Source organism: Melanerpes formicivorus, unplaced genomic scaffold (assembly GCF_026170545.1).
Source record: "Melanerpes formicivorus ecotype bairdi unplaced genomic scaffold, bMelFor1.0.p_v2 SCAF_2, whole genome shotgun sequence".
Lineage (NCBI taxonomy): Eukaryota > Metazoa > Chordata > Aves > Piciformes > Picidae > Melanerpes > Melanerpes formicivorus.
In genome coordinates this window covers 45,943,059-45,964,529 of record NW_027142354.1, presented here as the reverse complement: position 1 = coordinate 45,964,529, position 21,471 = coordinate 45,943,059, and the positions used below count along the sequence as shown (strand labels likewise).

The 21,471-nt window shown below is 38.7% G+C and overlaps 1 protein-coding gene across 1 annotated transcript in view; it reads right to left on the bottom strand.

Moving 5' to 3' along the window:
- Nucleotides 1-21,471, bottom strand: part of DOCK2 (dedicator of cytokinesis 2) — a 184,153-nt gene that overhangs the window by 47,561 nt on the left and 115,121 nt on the right. Inside the window, exon 30 of the mRNA XM_068158666.1 lies at nucleotides 7,132-7,210. Within this exon, the coding sequence (XP_068014767.1) occupies nucleotides 7,132-7,210 (79 nt within the window). The remainder of the gene's footprint in view (nucleotides 1-7,131; nucleotides 7,211-21,471) is intronic.

The following is a 21,471-nucleotide window of genomic DNA, read 5'->3' as shown; positions in this document are numbered from 1 at the left end:
CAATGCAACTACCAGCAGGAAATATTGCTGCCTTCTCCCTCATGCACACATGGAAAATAAGCATTTTCTTTTAAATCAGACCAATGCTGTAATGGAAAGTGGGCTGCCTCTCACAATAAAATTCTGTGGCAGGAATATGGATGATTAATATGAAATTATAATTGCTATAACAGTACAGATTTAGAAACCTAATCCTTTCTAATGCCTTGTAAAAATACTGCTATGAGAGAGGAAGGGTGGGAAGGAATGGGAATCAATAGTATTGTATTTTCCAAAATAGATACTCTATGATGGCTCTGCCTGACCACAACAAAATGGTTTCTGTTTGCTCACTCTTCCCTGTCCCTAATATGTCAGAAGCTGTCATCTCCAATCAGAAATATAAAAGGAATATTGTATTAAAAAATAATTTCTATGAATTGAGGCATTGAGGGTGGCAATGGATGCTGACTGCATTACTGAGCTGCTTGCTCAGTCCTGAATGGAAATATTACACAAAGGACTTCCCAAACCAAAGCTTAGGGAGCCAGGAATTGACAGGGACAAGAGAGAGAAAATACTTTGTTATCCTAGACAAAGGTAACAGCCAGCTAATGGCACCAGCTACTAACAGAAAGAGGAAAATGTCATATGAGGTCTAAATAGGTCCTCTAAAGATAACTGTGTACACTGGAAAAATTGACTGCAATTTAGAAGTGAAGCATTAAACATTGTTATTTTCATTTCTCTGTTGATGGAAGATCGTCTTACAGTTCATTCAAACTAAATGAAATTTAAAGGAAAACACCCATGACCTGCAAGTTGAAGAGAAATAAACCCTTCTTTCCTAACTGCATTCATAGAAATATGGAAACTGCTGACAGTTATGTGTCTGCTAAATAGAAATGTCATTTAATTATTGTATTTCTATACAACAATAAAGAAAATGTTAATCCACAGTTGAACTCACTTCTTTATTTCATAACTACATATCTACATCGGTATGGACAGATAACATTCAGCTTCAAAATTCAACTACTGCCCAGTCAGTATTTGCTTCCTTAAAAATCCAAGGAGGGTCAGGGGAGACCTCATTGCTGTCTACAACTACCTGAAGGGGGATTGTAGCCAGGAGGAAGTTGGTCTCTTCCCTCAGGCAACCAGCACCAGAACAAGGGGACACAGTCTCAAGCTGCACCAGGGGAGGTTTAGGCTCGAGGTGAGGAGAAAGTTCTTCACTGAGAGTCATTAGTCATTGGAATGGGCTGCCCAGGTCGGTGGTGGAGTCATCATCCCTGGAGGAGTTCAAGAGGGGATTGGACATGGCACTTGTTGCCATGGTCTAGTCATGAGGTCTGTGGTGACAGGTTGGACTTGATGATCTTTGAGGTCTCTTCCAACCTTGGTGATACTGTGATACCGTAAATTGCAAATCATCTAACAATGTTCTTTGGTATAAAGTAGAAACAAGCATACAAAGAACTTTTTCTCTGGGGTAAAAGTATTTAGACTGCTCATGGAAAGCCACCCTATTCCTGTGATTATTCACCCTCAACAAACACCCTTGAGGTATGTATATATCATGTGTATATATATGTATATATCATATATATATGTGTGTGTGTATGTATATATATATATGTATGTATCATTTTGTCTTGAAACACAGACATTTTCAGTCAAACAAAATTGGCATTCGTTGACTGAATAAGGTGGTACAATTGCCACAAAAGGTAAGGGAACTGTCCTGAAAAGACCCAGAACTGTCCTCTTTACTACAAATGAAATGCACTTCTCTCAGATTTGCTGAGGAGACCATGAATGTATACATTGCATAAGTACAAAACTACACCAAGTATTTTGGTCTAGTCAAACCCAAGAAAACTGGGTGACTTTCAGGGAACATTTTTCCCAAACTCTATACTGCAATTGTTAAGTTTTGCTTGTTTAATAATTTTGTTTGTTTAAGTCTCTTCTGAAGAGCCCATCTCAGTTCACCCATCCTAAATCCAGAATTCATACTGTACTATGGTCCTCCAGCCCTGCAATAGCCCAGCTGCAAAGCAGCAATCTGGACAGGTTGGTGGACCCCTACAGCTGAAACTGTCAAGTCCTTAAAATTTGATACAAAACAGCAAAAATGCCAACACTGCAATCTCCTTAAAATTATATGTTGGACACATCTGAAATCTATCCTCTACTATGAGGATAAGATGAAGGAGCTGGGGTTGTTCAGCCTAGAGAAGCCAAGACTCCAGTGGACCTTAGACATGCCTTACAGACAGGCCTTGAGCAGCTGAGTCTAGCTGAGAGGCATCCCTGCCCATAGTGTGGGGGTTGGCATAGATGGTCTCTAAGGTCCCTTCCAACCTAAGCCATTCTATGTTTCTATGAAATAATGTGCCATAGTTCTATTTTAAAGGCAAAATTGGTTTAGCTGACAGAAGGAAACAAGGACACAAGAAAACCAGCCAGCCCTACCTTACAATACCCCACACTAGATACCTACACCACCCACCATGAAAAAACCAAACACCAAAGCCCACCCACAATACAAACCCTCTTACAAATAAATAATGTGATCCTGACTAGTGAGCACCAATATATGGCTGCCTGATAGATCAAGGAATCTTTATGAATATTAATAAAAAGAAGTGTAATATTGAGAGGAAACAAAAAATAAGGGCAAAAATAAAACACAAGCAGTTTACTATCACGCAGATTTTTTACTGACACAAAATTCAACAAAGAAGTCAAAATGCTAAACAGTATTAGGACATATTATCATGGACTTCAGAAGAGTCTAATCTCAGATACACTTTCCTAGATGATAATTTGTATTTTTCTTGTATAACATCAATATAAATGCAAAAATACTGCTTTGGACAGGTTTCTGTTGAATCCCTTCCTGAGAATCTTTACCTGAGAAATATTTCCTAGCCTTTCTAGATGATGTTTTAACAAATAATTGAGTTTCTTCCTAACAAGCAAATAACCTATTTCAAATGCATAGGCAAGAACAGAATACAAACACCTAAATGTTGAGGTTGTTTACATATTTCCGTAATTCCTACAGAAACTGCACATTTCTGTTTATTCAATCTTCAAGTTCCAATTTAGCTTCAGTACCAAAGAACACACATTAATGTATTATGCAAGACCCATTCCCTGTTCATACTGTATCTATTCACTACCTCAAGATACTGTGAACATGGTGACTCTTTGTTCATTCTTGCTTCCTGGTTTTGGTCAATCACTTAATGAGAATTCACTCCCTTTCACTCACGTCCAGTTTTATCTTATTGGCACAATAGTAAATATTCTGTAACAAATGCCTCTCAGCTAGTCCTTTGTATACTGCTGTAGATTTTGCTGTATTCTGGCACTGCAGAACACCTGCTGTATGCCATCTCTAATTACAGCTTGTTTTCTGAGGACATCTGACGTACATCTGAATATACCCAGCATGAAAACTCTGCATGCAAAACTCAAAAAAAACCCCCACCAACCCAAAGAGAACCACCCCCTCACCTAGCAGTCATATAATCTCAGGCATCAGCTGACTGTTTTAATGCTTTAAGAATAATGATTCTCAACCCAAGCAGTAGTTCTGGCACTTCCCACCTGCCCACTGCATGCAATGACCATCTCTCTGTAAAAGCACTGGAATTTAAAGGGGGGCTCTCTACATAAACAGACTCTGAGCCAAACTCATTACATGTTAAGGCAGGGAATTTGACAGCACTGCTGCGCTGTGCATAGTTTTGGTATTTGTCTCTGAGGTATATAACAGCTTCATTACTGACTGTATGGCTTTAAGTTTATGCAGAGTTTTAAACTCAAAAGATTGTAACGACTCTTCATCAGACATACCACATCATTTCACAGATCCTAAGCAGTACAACTTCTTTCCTTTATGCCTGAGCCACATAATGAGTAAAAAAAAGCAATTTTGCTTCAGAAACAAGGAAAAGGTCAGGAACTTTTTCTTCCTCCATTTAACAATCTTCAACAGAGTAGCAAAAATTTCTTCATTGCCTTTCTCTAGATTTAGAATACTCTTTCTTTGTTGCTCAATTACTTCACAGTCTACTTGTTTTGTTTGGTTAGGTTGTCTGCTATATAGTGTCATGTAATTACTCAGCCAAGTGAAAAAACTCAGGTCTACTTCACTGTGTTTTTTTAAATTGAGAACTTTCTTCAACTACTTGTTAATAATCAGATTTGAAAACACCATCTTAGAATCACTGAAAATCATTCACTCAGTTACTTTGTTTTTTCCTCTAGGTTTTCACTGATACGCATCTTTATTTTCTCCTTCCCAAGATATTCTTTTCCTATAATTTAAAGAACTCTTAATAAGGAATATTAATATATTAACATTGCCTCTGGTTTGGGTTCTGAATTCTTGAGACATTGTTCTCACTCCCTCTGCTCAGTAATGATCTGAACTTTACCCATTCATTCTCCTTTGAAATCAGAAATGAACAGTGCATATATCCCTAACAGGTGATGAGATTGCCTGAAGGCTGCTGCATCCTAAATCGCTGACCCTTGAATGAACAGTTCTTGTTGGGGCTTTTATTTTTTTTTTTTTAAATGAAAATCCATTTGTTTCACAGAAACTCTAGATGCAGTATTTTACTGTAGGTTTTAGACCTCTTGTAATCACTTAAGTAGCACAGGCATGCAGCATCTTTCAAAAGTAAGATTAAATTTAGATGCACAGCTCCATTACTTATTCATACCAAGAAACAGCTGGACATGATTTGTAAAACACATCAAACAAGTTCACTAAAATCTCTGCCATGTTCAGCAATAGCTGAAGCACATTTCCAGATTGTATTTTTTTCTATAATTTGAAGCAAGAGCCCAATGTAAACAGCTGAGGTGAAGTTGAACTCTGGTTTGCGATTGCCTTAGTTCTGGGTTTAGGAAGTATTTAATGTAACCGATATCTGGCCCACTGGTTCCAGTGATCAGGGAACATACTGGTGGTACTGGGGTTCTTCCTCCTGCACACTCAGCTCTTCTAGCAGGAGCCTTAGGCATCTGACCATAATGCACCTGAGGTGAGGAACACAAGCTGCTCTTGTTCCAGAGGACTGACATAGAAGCAAAGAGCCCATGTGGTCATCAGGCTGCAGCTCTTTACAAAATTGAGTTATGCTACTTGCACATGTACTCCCAAATCAGCCGTGAGCAGCTTTTATACGGTATGGTTAGAACGTTTTCAGAGCTTTTGTTCATGGAATAAAAGTAAGGTACCTCCCTGAGCTGGACTTTTAAGTCTCTTGCAATAACTGCAAGGGCTCTACAATTCTTCAGATGGCATTGCTTATTTATTATAATGTTGTTTAGCTTACTCCAAGCCTCCAGATATTTGACAAGTCATGAATTAAAGAGCAAACATTAATACATTCCCTTGAACTGCAACACTCAGGGATGAACTACAACATCCCTGGTTGTTTGATAACATTCTGGAATGCACAGAATGCCCCAGGAAACTTGTCTGAAATAGAAGTCACAGGTTTAGCCTCCTGCTTCATTGTGTGAAAGAAGCATTGCACAGCACCATATAATTTTGACAGATACACCGTCTCAACAGCAGTCTGCATCTTTTTGGTAGCCTACACATACTGATGTTCACCAGACTAATTTTATTTTCTTCTAGAAATTATTGACACACTGTTCAGTAGAAATGATCAAGTGATACAAACCCAAGAGGTTACAAATTGGCCATTAATAAATTGATACAGTCTAAGAGAGATTATATCAGAAGTATGTCAGGATTGGAGAGTGTCCAGAAGTGAATTTTAAGCTCTACATTTTGGAGGCTGTTGTAACTCAATGCAAACTGAATGCTTCTCCTTTCTTTTCATTATTGTCTTTTTAATTCCTCCTGTGAAACCACTTACACACAAAAATAAATAGCTCTGTAGATATTTGTGGCCAAGGTGGTTTATGTTAAGAATGAAGATCAATACCCCAAACAGGTTTTAGCATAATAAATATTCACATGCAGTAGAACAGAATCACTTAAAACAGATTACAAATTGCAAGTTTAACCAAAAAATATAAACCTCAATAAATAAAACCTTCATGGTTATGAAGTCAAGTGGCTCAGTTGGTAGCACATAAGACCCTTAATGGGAAGGTCATGAATTCAAGCCTGCAGTGGGCAGTAGCGTCCTCCCTACTCCAGTCATGAGGCCTGTGGTGACAGGTTGGACTCGATGATCTTTGAGGTCCCTTCCAACCTTAGGAATACTGAATCTACTGAATCTAAATACATACATGAAACCTGATTTGTGCATGTTACATGCATTAAGCAAACATACTGAATTATCAATAAGGTATTATCTAACAAACAGCTTCGAGTTTTGTAGTCAGGAACTTGAAACATTTCTTTTTAACCCCAGTTAATTTAATGACTGAAATGGAATAACTTTTCATACCATACTTGGAGAGTGCATTGTCTGTCTATAGCACACATGATAATCAGGCAGCATCTAGTGACAAATCCTGACTCTAAAACTTTATTTGCATTTTTAATAACAATTTAATGAAGGTGAAAACCACCAATATTTTCACTTCTCTCTGAAGCAAGCCAAGCATATGCTAAGATACATGATCAAATAGTTAAATGTAAAAAAAGGGAAAAGGGTCAGCTAAAAAAGTCACCCTAATTTAAAATTATTTCCGAAAGAACTACTACTAAAGAAAGGAAAATAAATACACAAAGATAGAAAAATCAGGGAAGACCACGAGCTAAAAATAAAAATAAATTGTAAGTGCTAAGTACTTCAGGAACCCAAGTTAAGCTCTTACTGCCCTAGATACATAGGAGTGACATGGTAAAGGCTACATGCATTACGTCAAAGATTGCCTTTCTGAATACACTTGGATGGCTAATAAAAAAAAATAAGAGTTTTCTGCTTGCCAGTTTTGAGAGAATCACAGTACCAAATACTCTGTTAGGATGCCTGGTGATAAACAAAGTAGCATTTTCATGTCATATCAAAGATGGCCTAATCCTGCCACACTCCAATCAGCAGGCATTTTGATACCTGCATCAGAAGGGTACCACAAGGGGTTCTGACAGACCAGACATGCTACCGTGACTTGGCTAAAAAGCCTAAATATACTTACTTGAACTTCAAAATTCATATTCTCCAGAAATTTTTGGTTCATTGTCTCTGCAAATTTGTTGATGGCTCTCAGGAAAACCCTAAAACAGAAAAGCAAGGATACAGATAAATGAATGTTAGCTTTGGAAATCTCTTCCAACCACATATAGTATTGATGGAAATGCAGTTAAACACCAAAAGCTCTACAAGAGGCAAAATTCACCCATACATGAGTAGAGTAGACGACATTCTGTGCCATGGCATGTTATTTATAGTCTGTTATACATAAAAACATCAAACACAATTGTCACAAATTTTTGTGATCTCTGCCCCATAGTTCTAATAATAAAATTCCTTTGCCTCTGCTGCACACCATGTTGCATTCTTTCAACCACAATTTTACTTCCTGTGTGACAAAACCAAATAATTTACAAGTGCTACTGCCTCCTCCTCGTGGGTTTGACAGCTGACAGAGTTCCTGTACTTACAGTATTAGTTAGGAGCTGCCACTGCATTTTCCCAATTAAAGCTAGTACGTGCAGCTTTTCAGTTTGCTCACAGCTGGTGAGGGGAGGATGACACCTCTAAGAGGAAGCAGCACCTATTTAGGCTCACTATTAATGCAGCAAGATTAGGTCCTGTTTCTAAAGCTAAATTCTTTCTCTAACTTTCTAGCACATTACAAATCAAAAGACAATTGTATTTCTAAGTATTTATAAAGTTTATTGAAATAATTCCATTTCATTCAATATACAATTCTAAAAGGGAGTGATCCATTTCCCTCTGCTTCATTGGGCACATTTTACAAAGCTTTCAGCTGAAATATTTCTATGGTAAATGCCGGAAGACCAAACCTACTGCAACCTGAAAGAGGTGAACATAAGTAAAAACAAATCCTAGCTCTTCAAATCCAACACGTGACTATTAACTAGTTCTTACCAATCAGGTGGAACAGCTAAGTGTTGCAACAGACAGAACCAAAAAAGCCCCACCAGCTTAGCATTTAGCAGCATCAGAAAAAGCCATAATTCAATAATTGGAATTATTAGCAAAATATTAAAGGGACCATAGGATATCCATCGGTTACTGTCAATAGTATGTTGTATTGTATGTTGCTGGCTTGTGTGTGATGTTCTGGTCTCCATCTCAAAAAGATAAATACAAAAAGAAAGAAAAAGACAAACAAATAAACATGAGAAAGAAAGAAGCAAACACATTTAATTGTTTGTGCCTAGGAGCTGGTTTCTTAAGTCAGGGGGCACTGGGTGAGAGGAGGAATATGGAATAATCTATAAAACTGGAAGCACCATTGAGATAGGAGACACTGCTCACTGTTTCTCAGAGAAGCACTAGAAAGCACTGAACAAAATCAGAGTGTGCATTCAAAATCAGCAAAAAGAGGGAGTTTTCATACTAGTCTTGCTCAGCTATGCAACTTATTTCATAGAATCATAGAATCATAGAATCAATAAGGTTGGAAAAGACCTCAGAGACCATCGAGTCCAACCTGTCACCCAACACCTCATGACTAACTAAACCATGGCTTCAAGTGCCACATCCAATCCCTTCTTGAACACCTCCAGGGATGGTGACTCTACCACATCCCTGGGCAGGACATTCCAAAGGCCAATCACTCTATCTATGAAGAACTTCTTCTTAACATCCAGCCTAAACCTCCCCTGGCACAGCCTGAGACTGTGTCCTCTTGTTCTGGTGCTGGTTGCCTGGGAGAAGAGACCAATCCCCACCTGGCTGCAACCTCCTTTCAGGTAGTTGTAGAGAGCAATGAGGTCACCCCTGAGCCTCCTCTTCTCCAGGCTAAACAATCCCAGCTCCCTCAGCCTCTCCCCATACGGCTTGTGCTCAAGACTTCTCATCAGCCTCGCTGCTCTTCTTTGGACATGTTCAAGTGTCTCAATATCCTTCTTAAATTGAGGGGCCCAGAACTGGACACAGTACTCAAGGTGTGGCCTAACCATTGCTTAGTACAGGGGCACAATGACTTCCCTGCTCCTGCTGGCCACACTATTCCTGATTTCTACAGAATGCCATGAATGCTGGAATTTTATACTGGCTTAAGAGTGATTAGACACATCAAAGACAAAAATGAAGGAGGACTACTAAACATCATCGGTCACTGGAGGCTGGGAGAACACAGCACGCAGCATTACTTCTTCCCAGCTCTGTTGTTATACTGTTCCCTTGGCAGCCACTGATGAGCCACTACCAGAAACAGAACAGTCAGTGTATTGAATTTTAGTCATCACCCAAAAAAAAAAAAAAAAAATTACAAAAAAATGGCAAGAGCTAAATTTAGTTTCTTAATGAGGGAGGAAAAAGCAAAAGCTTTCAGTAGCCATATGACAAGGAATCCTATTTAACCACTACATGATAGCCCAAAGCAGCGCACTGGTTCAATTAGGGCAAGAACTTGGTTGGCTAGACTTAAATCCTTTGTTATGATTACAGTTCCCCAGGAGAAAAACCTCAAGAAGAGTATTTTCTTTCCGTCCACCTAACAGTCCTCTGTAAGGCTGATCTCATCAAGGCGATGAAGTAATTTATACAGTGTTACATCTTGCCAAGTCCTAATTTTCCAGGACACTACAGTTTTAACTGCTACAGTAACTGTACTGGTGGAAGGGAAGGGACATATAAGAGTGCTGTGCTGCTCTACTGCATCATCCCACACTTTCAGATGAGCTTCTTCCTACTGGTCTGGGGCATAGTCTGATCTAATCTTCTAACACCAGCTCAGCTAAGCTTGCTGGCTGTTACCGTTTGAGCTGGGTGCCCCCCTGCAATGTTTACTTCCTGTGTCCAGAAGTCCAGCCCAGAGGGGTGGACACAGGAAATTATGTAGTATTTCATACCACAATCCTTTGCACCACTATAAGATCCAGTGCGGAGTCTAGCACTATCTCTTTTCTTCCTCCTCCGTCAGTCGGTAACATGGGGGAGAGATCTCCTGGCCTTGGGCCTTGCTAGGCCCAAGGCCACGGGGGGATGGGCAGTCTCAGATCTGGCCAGCTGAGACTAGCCTAGCAGTGGGAGGGGGAAGAAGGAGCCCTGGGGGTCTCGGATGTACCCTCAGGTGGGGATGGGGTCTCTCTGGGTCTGCTTTGGGATTTTTCTTTGTCACTCTGCTTTTGCTTTTCTGTAAAGGTTCACTGCTTTCTATTTAAACTTTCCATCACTTTTGCAATCCGTTTGTCTGAGTGTTTATTGTTGCCAGGGGTGGGGAAGGGGGCTGCCTCAACCCAGCACACTGGCTGATGTAGGCGTCTGATCTATGAAATGCTGAGCATCATCAAATCACCTCCAGTTCAAGAAGCCTGATTTTGCTCAATGTGGTTGTTGCAGGCTATCACCATTCTCCTAGGTAAGCTCTGTGCAATCACAGAAGTGCAGTTTTAGCCTGTGTTGGTCTGAACAGGCTATGACAACTTCCTTTTAGCTTTTTATGTGACCAAGTCTTACTCTGGAAAATATGATTTTCTCTGCCAGCTGCTCCACACTACCTACTAGAAAATAAACACATTCTTCCTTAATGCTCCACTCATCCGGGTACATTTATTTCTGCAAAACTGGCTGATGCTTGACACAGTTCAAGATTTTGCAAGAAAAGGGGATTCTAAAAAGAATGTCTGATTTAACACACAAAAAAAAACACACAGTGAGGCAGATACCCCTGTGTTACTCTGTCAGTATCCCCATGACTCTTCTGAGTAGGAGTTCTGGGTCAAGGCCCTTTCAGCCTCATGTCTTTTCTGTAGAACATTATTGCTCTGCATTCCCCTTTGATTTACACAGTGTATTTCTTGCCAACTCATGTAATCAAGTTCTTCAGCTGAGCTGATCGGAGTGGCATTTCCTTTCACCCAGGAAGTCTTTTGCTGTGGTAGGAGGAGGCAGAGGGCAGGTTCCTACATTTCTGAGATTTATTTTTTTTTTGTGTCCCTTATTTACAAGCACCCCCAGTACCTACAGTGAAACATGTTGCCTAAATATCCTGTGCTGGCAGAATCTGATTCAGTGATGATAATTTGTCTTGCATTCAAACATCCTATACCTTTAGGAATTTTGTCTTTTAGCAGACAAATATCATGCAAGGAGCAGTAGAAATAGTGGTAACTTAGATACATGTGGAATTTATTAGTGCAAATCTATTTCAGAATATGGAACTATTTCTTGTGTGTCATATTTAACTGCGGCTTCACGTTACCCATACATAAAAAGCCTCAAGAAAACCTAAGAAACACCAAGGTTTACTGATCAGCAAAAATTACTGATAATATAAAAACTATTTACAGGATTCTATACAATACCATTATATGGAAGCTATCTTCTGTGACTATCCCTTTCATTCTCAAGGATATTTTTATCTGACATACTGGAATGACACATTTGCAGAAACCATGCAAAACTTCCAGGCTGTCAAGTTCCAAATATTTTCATGCATTTGTATTTTGCCTAAAGGGTGTATCTATTTCTGTCATTGGAAGTCACTTAGGCAGTGAGTTTGAATTCTATTCCTGGCTCCTGACAATGCCATGACCTCAATGATTTCATTTCCATGTGCCTCAGTCTCCCCTTTCACCTAAACGGGGGATTAATTTACCAGCCACAGGTATGAAACTAAAAGGAGATCTTGATGAAAACAAGAGAAAATACAGTTTTAATTACTACTGACAGCATATTCCTAATGAAAGAACTAAGCATTGATCCAAGAGGAGAGAGTTAAAGTCAAATGATAGGAGAAGGCATCATTCCTTACATACCAAGCCATACCATACATTCATACCAAGCTCATGAAGCCTGGAAGGCAAATAGTATCCGAAGCTGCATCAAGAGGGCTGCATCCTAGGCCCCATCATAAAAGGGACAGAGAGCTGTTGGAATGGATCCAGAGAAGAGCCACAAGAGGATCCAAGGGCTGGAACACCTCTACTATGAGGTTGTTCAGCCTGGAGAAGACTCTGGGGAGATCTTAGACCTGCCTTCCAATATCTGAAGGGTTCCTACAGGATGGGTAGAAAAGGGCTTTTCATAAGGGTGTCTAGCAACAGGATGAGGTGGGAATTGGTTTTAAACTGTGGGAGAATAGGTTTAGAAAGAACTGAGAAAGAAGTTTTTCAGTGTAAGGGTGGTGAGACTCTGGAACGCGTTGCTCAGGGAGGTTACGGACGTCTCCTACCTGAAGGGTGTTCAAGGCCAGGTTGGGTGAGGCCTTGAGCAAATGAGTCTAGTTGAGAGGCATCCCTGCCCATGGCAGGAAGTTTGGCATAGATGATCTCTAAGGTCCCTTCCAACCAAAGCCATTTTAGGATTCTCTGACTTAAAACTGACATAATGGAGATGATAAAGCTAGAAAAGAGCTGGTAAAACGTGTGTCCCAGAACAGCTCAGAAAGACACAATAGGCACTGTCTGACTTCAGAAGACATTATTGTGAAAAATTACTGAAAGGGATTATCTTGTCACAGTGTAATATAAGTTAATTTCCTTTGCTTCAGTAACAGATCACTGGAGCTTAACTTTCCTCTGAAGCAGGGATTGCAGCTCAGCTTTATTTTGAACATTTAGACTGGTTTAGACTGACCAAACAACAGATCTCGATTTCTCATACAGATAATGTCATTAGGTGTTTTTTCTGTTTAACCTTCTCCTCTTGCCACATTTCCCCTTAATTAAAAAAATTATGCAGGATAACAAATATGGTCTTGAAAGTGTTTAACCATGATAAATTGTCTACAGTTCCTTAATATGGAATCAATTTCTCATCCATTTAAATAATTGAGATCTAAACAGGTTGGAATTCTTTTACCCACAATAATTTCCACAATATTTCCTGAGTTTATGGGAATTGATCCTTCTAATTTAGCATTCACACCAGTCTCTTAGGCCTTAAGATTTGTGAATGATTCTCAAAAGCCTGTCTCTAGGCATAGTAAGAGCATGAAAAGGCAAAGTTTTGTCTCAGGACAGCAACAGAATCACCAATGTTTGATTGCTGCTACCTCCTTTAGCTTTCTAAAGCTTGCTGCTTCTGCCAGAGAAAATTCTTTCAAATTTTGGCTTGAAAGAAAGCCCCATGAATAAAACCCCATGCAAGTGTACTTAGAATATACATCCACATATATGAAAATAAATGGGGATAGTGCAGCACTGTAATAACAGATGTAAATAATGTAAGACAAAGCTGAAAATGTACAGATCATCCTAAGATTAAAAAAAAAAAAATGATAAAAATTGATACATTGATTGAAAAATGCTCAAAAAGCATGAAAGAGAAGGGCTGAGATGGAGCAAAGAAACAATTTTTTTCTTTATAAGCAACATGGGTTTCAAGGCTATTCCTTACTAGATGATGACTCTAGTTAACAGTAAAATAGGTCTGCACATTGTCCTTGCTTTTGAAGTGCAAATCGGTGATAAACCTAAAATACAGATCTGAAACTCCAAGTTATTTTTAGCATAAGCCAGAGATAATTACAGTTAAAAAAAATAAATAAATATCGAACACCAAACAAACAAAAAACCCACCACAACATCAAACAAATAACAAATAAACCCTTCAATTGTCATGGCCTGCTCTTTGGAGGTGTTCCAAAAGCTGGCTTTTTTCTGCACTTAGTTTCATACATCAAAACTTCAGGGTTCACAAAATTATTTTGGGAAAGGTGCCTAAATCAGGTACAGAATTACAAACCTTCCCAAAATCATTAATTAGACTTTCCTCAGACTCTTAAGCATGAATTATTTTAAAGCAGATGTCCAACCACAGTAAGACGCTCTAAAAAGTCTTTTCAAGTTCCCAAGACTATTTGAGGGTTCACAGCATCAATGAGGTGAAGGCTGAGTTAGTTCACTTAGGGATTTATTAGCATTAACTCAAAATCATGTTTGCTATTTTTTTCTAAAACTGTGATCACACTGATGTAAGGGCAGGTGGAAAAAAAAATCAAGGACAAACTTCTACTGGATGATCAGATAGAAAATAGATCAAGCTTCACAAGAATGTTGTTTCTTGTGTTGTTGTGAAAGCTCTTCCTGAAGAAAACCATTAGAATGCATTTAATGAATTAAAATCATCAAGAAAAAAAGGTCTTTTTTCAATCATATCTGGAAATCAACACACATGGAGAGATTTTAGAACTCAGACCTTCTTCCCCACAAACCCTAAGTGATTTTTCCCTCAGAAGATTTGGTCTACAGATTTGGTCCACGAAAGGAAGTCAGAAAGCGTTACACTAACTTCAGTCTGGCAGGCATTCATTTGTAATCCCCTTGGGTTGATCAGTCAGCACTTTCTTCAGTATAACCTGTACTTGAGCAGATTAGTAATACGAGGGGAGTTCTTGCAAAGCCTAGGAAATGCATAGACTATTATCTTGAAGATCTTTTCTGAATTCTGATAGACACAGTTTTGCCACTGAGCCAATTACAGGAAAACTGAAGTAGGGAATAGCAGAGGTGAAATAATACTCCCAAATAATTTATGTTGACCATATAGTAGCAACCTGATATAAATACTTTTCAGAGGACACATTGTAGGTATTTAAACATGAAACAAGCACAAAATAAAAATAGCCAAAGTCAGCTGATTCTCTTGTAGGCTTCTGTCTTCTTCCCTTTTCCTTCTTGTGTGCAAAGCTACGAGACAGCATGTTAAATAAGACTAGCAAAGTGGTTCAGACCCAGTCCCAAATGTTGATCATTGTCAATGAAACAGTGCTCTGCAACTCTAAACTAAATGTGGAAGATGTAAAATACACAAAATAGAGATCATGCAAGAGGTAAGTGTGACAGGAGGAAGTAAAAACACACACTTCATTATTTCAGTGACCAAAATGGAGCAGCAAGAGAAAGCCTGAGAAATCAGGTGAAAAGATAACAGAATTCTTTTTGAAGCAACAGCAGAAATTATCGCCTGATCATGTGGCAAGCTATCACTGACTGAGAAATGAAGGGCAATGCAAGATGCAAATACTGTTCAAAAGCCTTGTAGCTATGTGAAAGCTAGTTATTGAGAGCACAATAATGGCAACACTTCAGGATTGATCCATTTCCTCTGTAACTGGAAAAATAGGGCCAGTGGTTCAAAGAAAGTGACATGCTTTAATAATACTACTCCCTTGTGTCAACTCAGTATCACTAGAGACTGAAAAATAACTTTTTGTACCATTCATGTTGAATTCTGATAATAAAACAACTATCATTTTCCAAAATTATTCTTCAATGGACAGCCAGAGAATCTATCCAAACAGAATGGTAAGAGAACAACTGCTTAAAAATAACTGTTATCCAGCTTCTCTTGCCTCAATTATGCACTGTTTGTTATCTACCATTCCTTTTGCTTATTATTAACAATGGAAAATTTACCTTGAACACATAGGCCAAAGACACAAAGCAATCATACATGCTATGTAGTGTCAGAGTTACATCTGACAGCAGCACAAAAGCAACAGCTAGAGAAAGCCAAAAAGGAGCAATTACTTTGGTGCTATGAAAGGGAAGTTTCCGTTCAAGATCTCCTGATTTTGTCAGGTCTTTTTGTATGTATCTTTTCCTTCAGCACTTATAACCTTAAGCATGTTTCAGAACTACTCATCTCTGATTTAAGAATAAAAATACAATCTCAGAAATACATATCAGGGACCACATTTATGCCAAACTGTTTTGCAAATATGATGTTTAAGATTCCTAGATTCAAAGAATGGTTTTGGTTGGAGGGACCATGTAGTTCCAACGTCTCCATCTGCTATAAGGCTGCTATAAGCTCTCCCACTTTAAGAAACTTCTCAACTTGGAAACTAAGTGTACAAATGGACTCTGCTCTACATAACTTCACTTTAAAGCTATTTTCAGTAATTATCCTTATATTGCATCATCTGTCTTTGATCCATTCACCCTTTTTTTTCCTTTTTTTCTCTTTTTATTTTGTGTGCATTCCAGCTAGTTGTTTGCAAAACAGAAATATTCTGGATTAATAAACAATTTTAAAATGTCGTGATGTCTTTCATGCTGGATCAAGTCTGGGAATCAGATTAAAAGCTGAAACTCAGTTACCACCCATGAAAGTAATGACTTACTGTGGCTATATCAAGATGCCATACACTAATGAACCCCCTGTGGCCCCCACTTTTGAAGGAAGTCTGAAATGATACTGTGGCATTACTTTCTCTATACTTCCTGTGATTTTTATTTCCCATCTGTTGACATTAGCTTTACTGTACTTTTTTGTACATATCACTGAGTCTTTATTTCTATATATCTAAGAATGGTGCAGAGGTGATACTTTGGTGAACACATTTTCATGCTTTTTCTAGGGCCTATTTCTAGATATATGTTTATTATTTCACATATCAGAGGATTAAAATTGGAGAAATACATGAAACTAAAGGATAACATAGTGGATAATGCTATCTCAGAGGGTTTGTTTGGTTTCTTTTTTAAGTAACTCTGTATTTTATTAGCAATCTCACCATAAAACCTTAAAGACAAATGTATTTTTACTTGTGCTTTACTTTTTCTTTGCATTCATTATAGAGCTTTTCTGGTTTTGAAATCCATTCTCTATACCTGCATTATATTTCAACAGAATCAGAGAATCACAGAATGTAAGGGGTTGCAAGGGACCTCCAGAGATTGAGTCCAAACCCCTGACAAAGCAGGATCACATAGGGCAGGCCACATAGAAATGCATCCAGGTAGGTTTTGAAAGTCTCCAGAGAATAGAATAGAATAGAATAGAATAGAATAGAATAGAATAGAATAGAATAGAATAGACCAGACCAGGTTGGAAGAGACCTTCAAGATCATCGTGTCCAACCTATCATTCAACACCACCTAATCAACTAACCCATGTAACCAAGCTCCCTGTCAAGTCTCCTCCTGAACACCTCCAGTGATTGCGACTACACCACCTCCCTGGGCAGCCCATTCCAATGGGCAATCACTCTGTGTGTAAAACTTCCTCCTGACCTCCAGCCTGAACTTCCCCTGGTGCAGCCTGAGACTGTGTCCTCTTGTTCTGGTACTGGCTGCCTGGGAGAAGAGACCAACCCCCACCTGGCTGCAACCTCCTTTCAGGTAGTTGTAGAGAGCAATAAGGTCACCCCTGAGTCTCCTCCTCTCCAGGATAAGCAGTCCCAGCTCCCTCAGACTCTCCTCATAGGACTTGTGTTCCAAGCCCCTCACCAACTTCGTTGCCCTTCTCTGGACTCGTTCCAGCAAGTCAACATCCTTCCTAACCTGAGAGGCCCAGAACTGGACACAGTACTCCATAACCTCTCTGGGCAGCCTGTTCCACTGCTGTGTCACCCTCACTGTAAAGAAATGTCTCCTCATGTTGAAGGTGGAGTCTAGCTTCTTCTAGCTTATACCTGTTGCTCCTTGTCCTATCACTGGGTGCCATCAAAGAGACACACCTTCACCTTTACAACCACTTCTCAGACATTTGCAAACATTCATGAGATACCTTCTCAAGACCAAACAGCCCCAGATCTCTCAGTCTTTCTTTGCAGGAGAGATGTTCAAGACCCACAATCATCCTTGTAGCTCTCCATTGGACTTTTTTGAGTAGATCCCTGTCTCTTTCAAATTAGGGAGCCCAAAACTGAACACAGTATTTCAGGCGTGGTCTCACCATACCATGTAGTTTTGATTTTTTCAGGTATTCTTGTTGAAAATATATTTCAAGTGAATACCTTTTGTCTAGAATACAGGATTTCTCTACTTTAGGAAATCTGAGCTTTTTCTGAAGCTAAGAATATGACATGCAATTATAGGTACAGCCAGCTATGCATCTGCCTCTCATGTAATTGCTGCTGACTTGAGTTTACCACTTCACAGCTCAAACTATCAATACAGAAGAAGTTGCATTGAATCAGCGCATAATGGCTTCTTAGAAAGATCATTATGCAGCAAATGCATAATACTTCAGTAGGGTTGGTTTGTGATGTTGCTCTTTAAAGACACCAAAATAGCTGTTCAAAATAATGTTAAATATATAGATTTCATTCCTTGAAAATCTCTGGAGCCATGAAATGCTGGCCAAAGTTACTCATCAGAAAATGGAATACAGAAAGACACTCAAGAGCAATTACAACACCTGCTGAAAATTGTGAATAGTAAAGTGGTACTTTCAGTCTTTTCTGTAGTGACATATTTTGTGTGGGTAGTCTCATTTTTTGGTAAATTACTATTCATTTGTACATATGTTCTATAGTGTAGAAAACACTGCTCATTGTCTTAATTCCCAAATGTTCTTAAATACCTGAAAATATACAAAACCTATTTCGTAACAGGCCACATAGCAAAGACCCTTAGAGATTTCTACACGCAAGTTAAAGTTGTAACTGGAAAAATAACAGTTTATCTTAGTGCCTTTTGGAAACCATCAAACTAACAATATCTTTTTTTTTTCTGTGTTGAGTTTTTCTCTCCACTGAAGACTTGGGTTTTAGTTCAGGTGACCTTATACTTTAAGAAACAGGAACTTCCTAGCAGTAAATACTAAGAAAGATGAGATACTCTGCAGCAGGAAAGGGATATCTCACAACATGTTATATCTCTGCATTTTAGATAAAAGACCAAATGACAGCACTCAAAACATGAGGCAGCCATTGTGTACAATGACTGTGATCTGCAATAGCCTCCCTTGCTGAGCAGCTGATCTGCTGCAGCAACCACACAATTAAGTGTTGAGACTCTTGATAAGTAGGTAACTCTGCCACATGGCAAGAGTTAGTGCAGGGTAAGCATCTTGTACTATTTGGTGTTAGAAAGATGCAAGTGATTGAGAAGCAAGGTTACGTCAGGCACAACCAGTCTCAAACACCTACAGATGAAGAGATGGTCTCTGCCAGGCTTACAACTAACAGCAAAGAACTGAATGACTCAGTTAGACATGACAGCCACAGCTGGAAGTGTGACTCTCCATGGAAGCAAATTTGCAACCCACAGTGAAACAACTGCCTCTTCATCTGCCTTATTCCACATTCGCAGAACTAAGCTTATGTCATTTTCCATATTACAAGTACTGATTTTTATAGGGACTACAAAAAACAACTAGAAAACAGAGCTCCCTGGATTTCATGTAAAGGACATGCAAATCTGACAATATAGAGACATTGGATACCAAATATTCCAGAAACAAAACTGATGAATAATAATTAAAAACATATCCTTTGCCTCTGAAAGGGATTTTATATTAATAGGGAAACTGCATTTCAGAAAGGACATTCTTAGTCTCACAGCAAAATCAAACCATACAAGGACATATCTTGTTACTATACATGATTAAAGCCATGACTAAACAGTACAAAGTGTCTGAACTTGTTAGAACGCTTCATTTACCTTGTTGTGAACATAAAGGAATACTTTTATTAGACATTTACACTTGCTGCTTAATATACTTTTCATTTACTAAAAAGACAAAGTTCTGCAATACGCCATAAGCTGATGCATAAATGCATTCTGCCCCCCTGAACATTCAAGCCCTGAAGAAAAACAATTGCATTTCTATCAAGTGTGCTTAGGCCAGTCAAAAGCTGCCAGAGGAAAATGAGATCAAAGACAGGAGTTACTTGTATACAGCAGATCAGCTTTGTGAATTCTGCCTTATTTGTGAAAAATAAACTGCAACACAGTCATCCAACTTTAGTTACATAAATCAATCTTAAATTCCAATACATCTTTTAAAGACAAGTGTAAAACTAAGCTGAGCTGCTTGTGGTTTGTTTTTTTTTCCCTTGTTAGGAACAAATAAATTAATGTCCCTTTTTATTCTCTGCAAGATAACTAATGAGGCAATGTTTAAAGCAAACTCTTAAAGCATAGCTGGGAATCTGGATTTTCTTCTACATTTCCCATGATAGCAGAACCACTTCATAGTACTAATCAAATCATTCAAGATGAGATTTTTTTGTTTTCCTATTTTGATAATTACTGTGGTACTCTTGATTTTAAAATCTCATCGTAACTGTTCTAAACCGAATCCCATATTGCAGCACCAGCTGGAGTAAACAATAACACACACTTGTATCAAGTGAATGTGTGTACCTTGTGTATAATCAGATCCAGCAGTGCCTGCAGTCACCGTACACACTGACAACAAACACATCACAGTATCAAATATCTCTAAAGCATTAAAATATTATAAACTTTCATTTCCATCCGGAGAAAGATGGATGGTTGAGAAAAAGCTCTAATATTTTCATCAATTTGGGGCTTTTCTCCCTTCCACCTCGAGACATTTTGGGTTTCTATGAAATCTAGTGAGTTGGTAGTAGCTATACAATTTGCAGTATCTCCCATAAATTCTTAATCTTCTTGCTTGAAAAAGGCATGTTTCCTTGCTTTCTGCCTCCTGTGTTCAGTCACTCTTTTCTCCCAAACTCTATTATAAATATCATTGTTCAGTAGACTTCCATTGTGACTGCCAGCTGTTCAGGTTTTCTCTTCAGAAATATTCAAGAAAAAGCAGTCCAAGAGCCACTGGATTTGTTACATGTGCTTGTTACTTTAAGACTGAGACTACAACTTGAAAAATGTCATCTTCTCGTAAGGCACACAGCAACATATTTTTGAGCTTCACAGGACAATACAAGAAGCAGCTATTTCTTCTGAAAAGACTTCTATTGTTCAAAGGTAGAGCTGTTCAGAGACATCCTTATGTATAGCATGGTAAACATGGTTTCCAGAAGCCATGTTTAAGAGAGACATTGACAGATAATCAATGAAAACACTCAGGTCTGGAATTCCTAACTGGCCTTTTCATAAGAAACCCCTGCAGTCCCTTGCTAGGTAACTGATAGAAACTCGCTCTGCCTCACTATGTTGCCTGGCTAGGACCTAATGATACCAACAGGATCTATTGTTCCTGGCAGTCTGAAGAATGGTGAGGTCCTTGGGGATGCAGGCAGCACTAATATGAAGCCATAATGAGATTTTATTGAATTAATAATGCAGCTCTAACATGTGAGCTACATGGGAACCACGTCTTGAGGGTGTTACAAAGCAGTTCATCAGCGAATAAGCAGTTATTTTTAGTATCTATAATGAAAGAAAATTGGCAACATTTTCAGCTCTTTTGCCAAATACCTCCAGCACTAAATCTTCCAAGCTAGACTTAAAAAGGGCTGGGGAGCACTCAATTCTGACAGATGTCTGAAAACACTCAGATATACAGGTAATGAAAACATATTTTAGAAAAGGCCTAAATACTGGTGTTAGAAAATACCCTGCAGTGCTATCTCTCAGGAGTTATTCAACAATCTGATCTGACCTTGAAATGTACTGGTGAAAACTCATTCCCTTTTATTTGTAAATACTCAAATACAATGTTAACAAGGTTC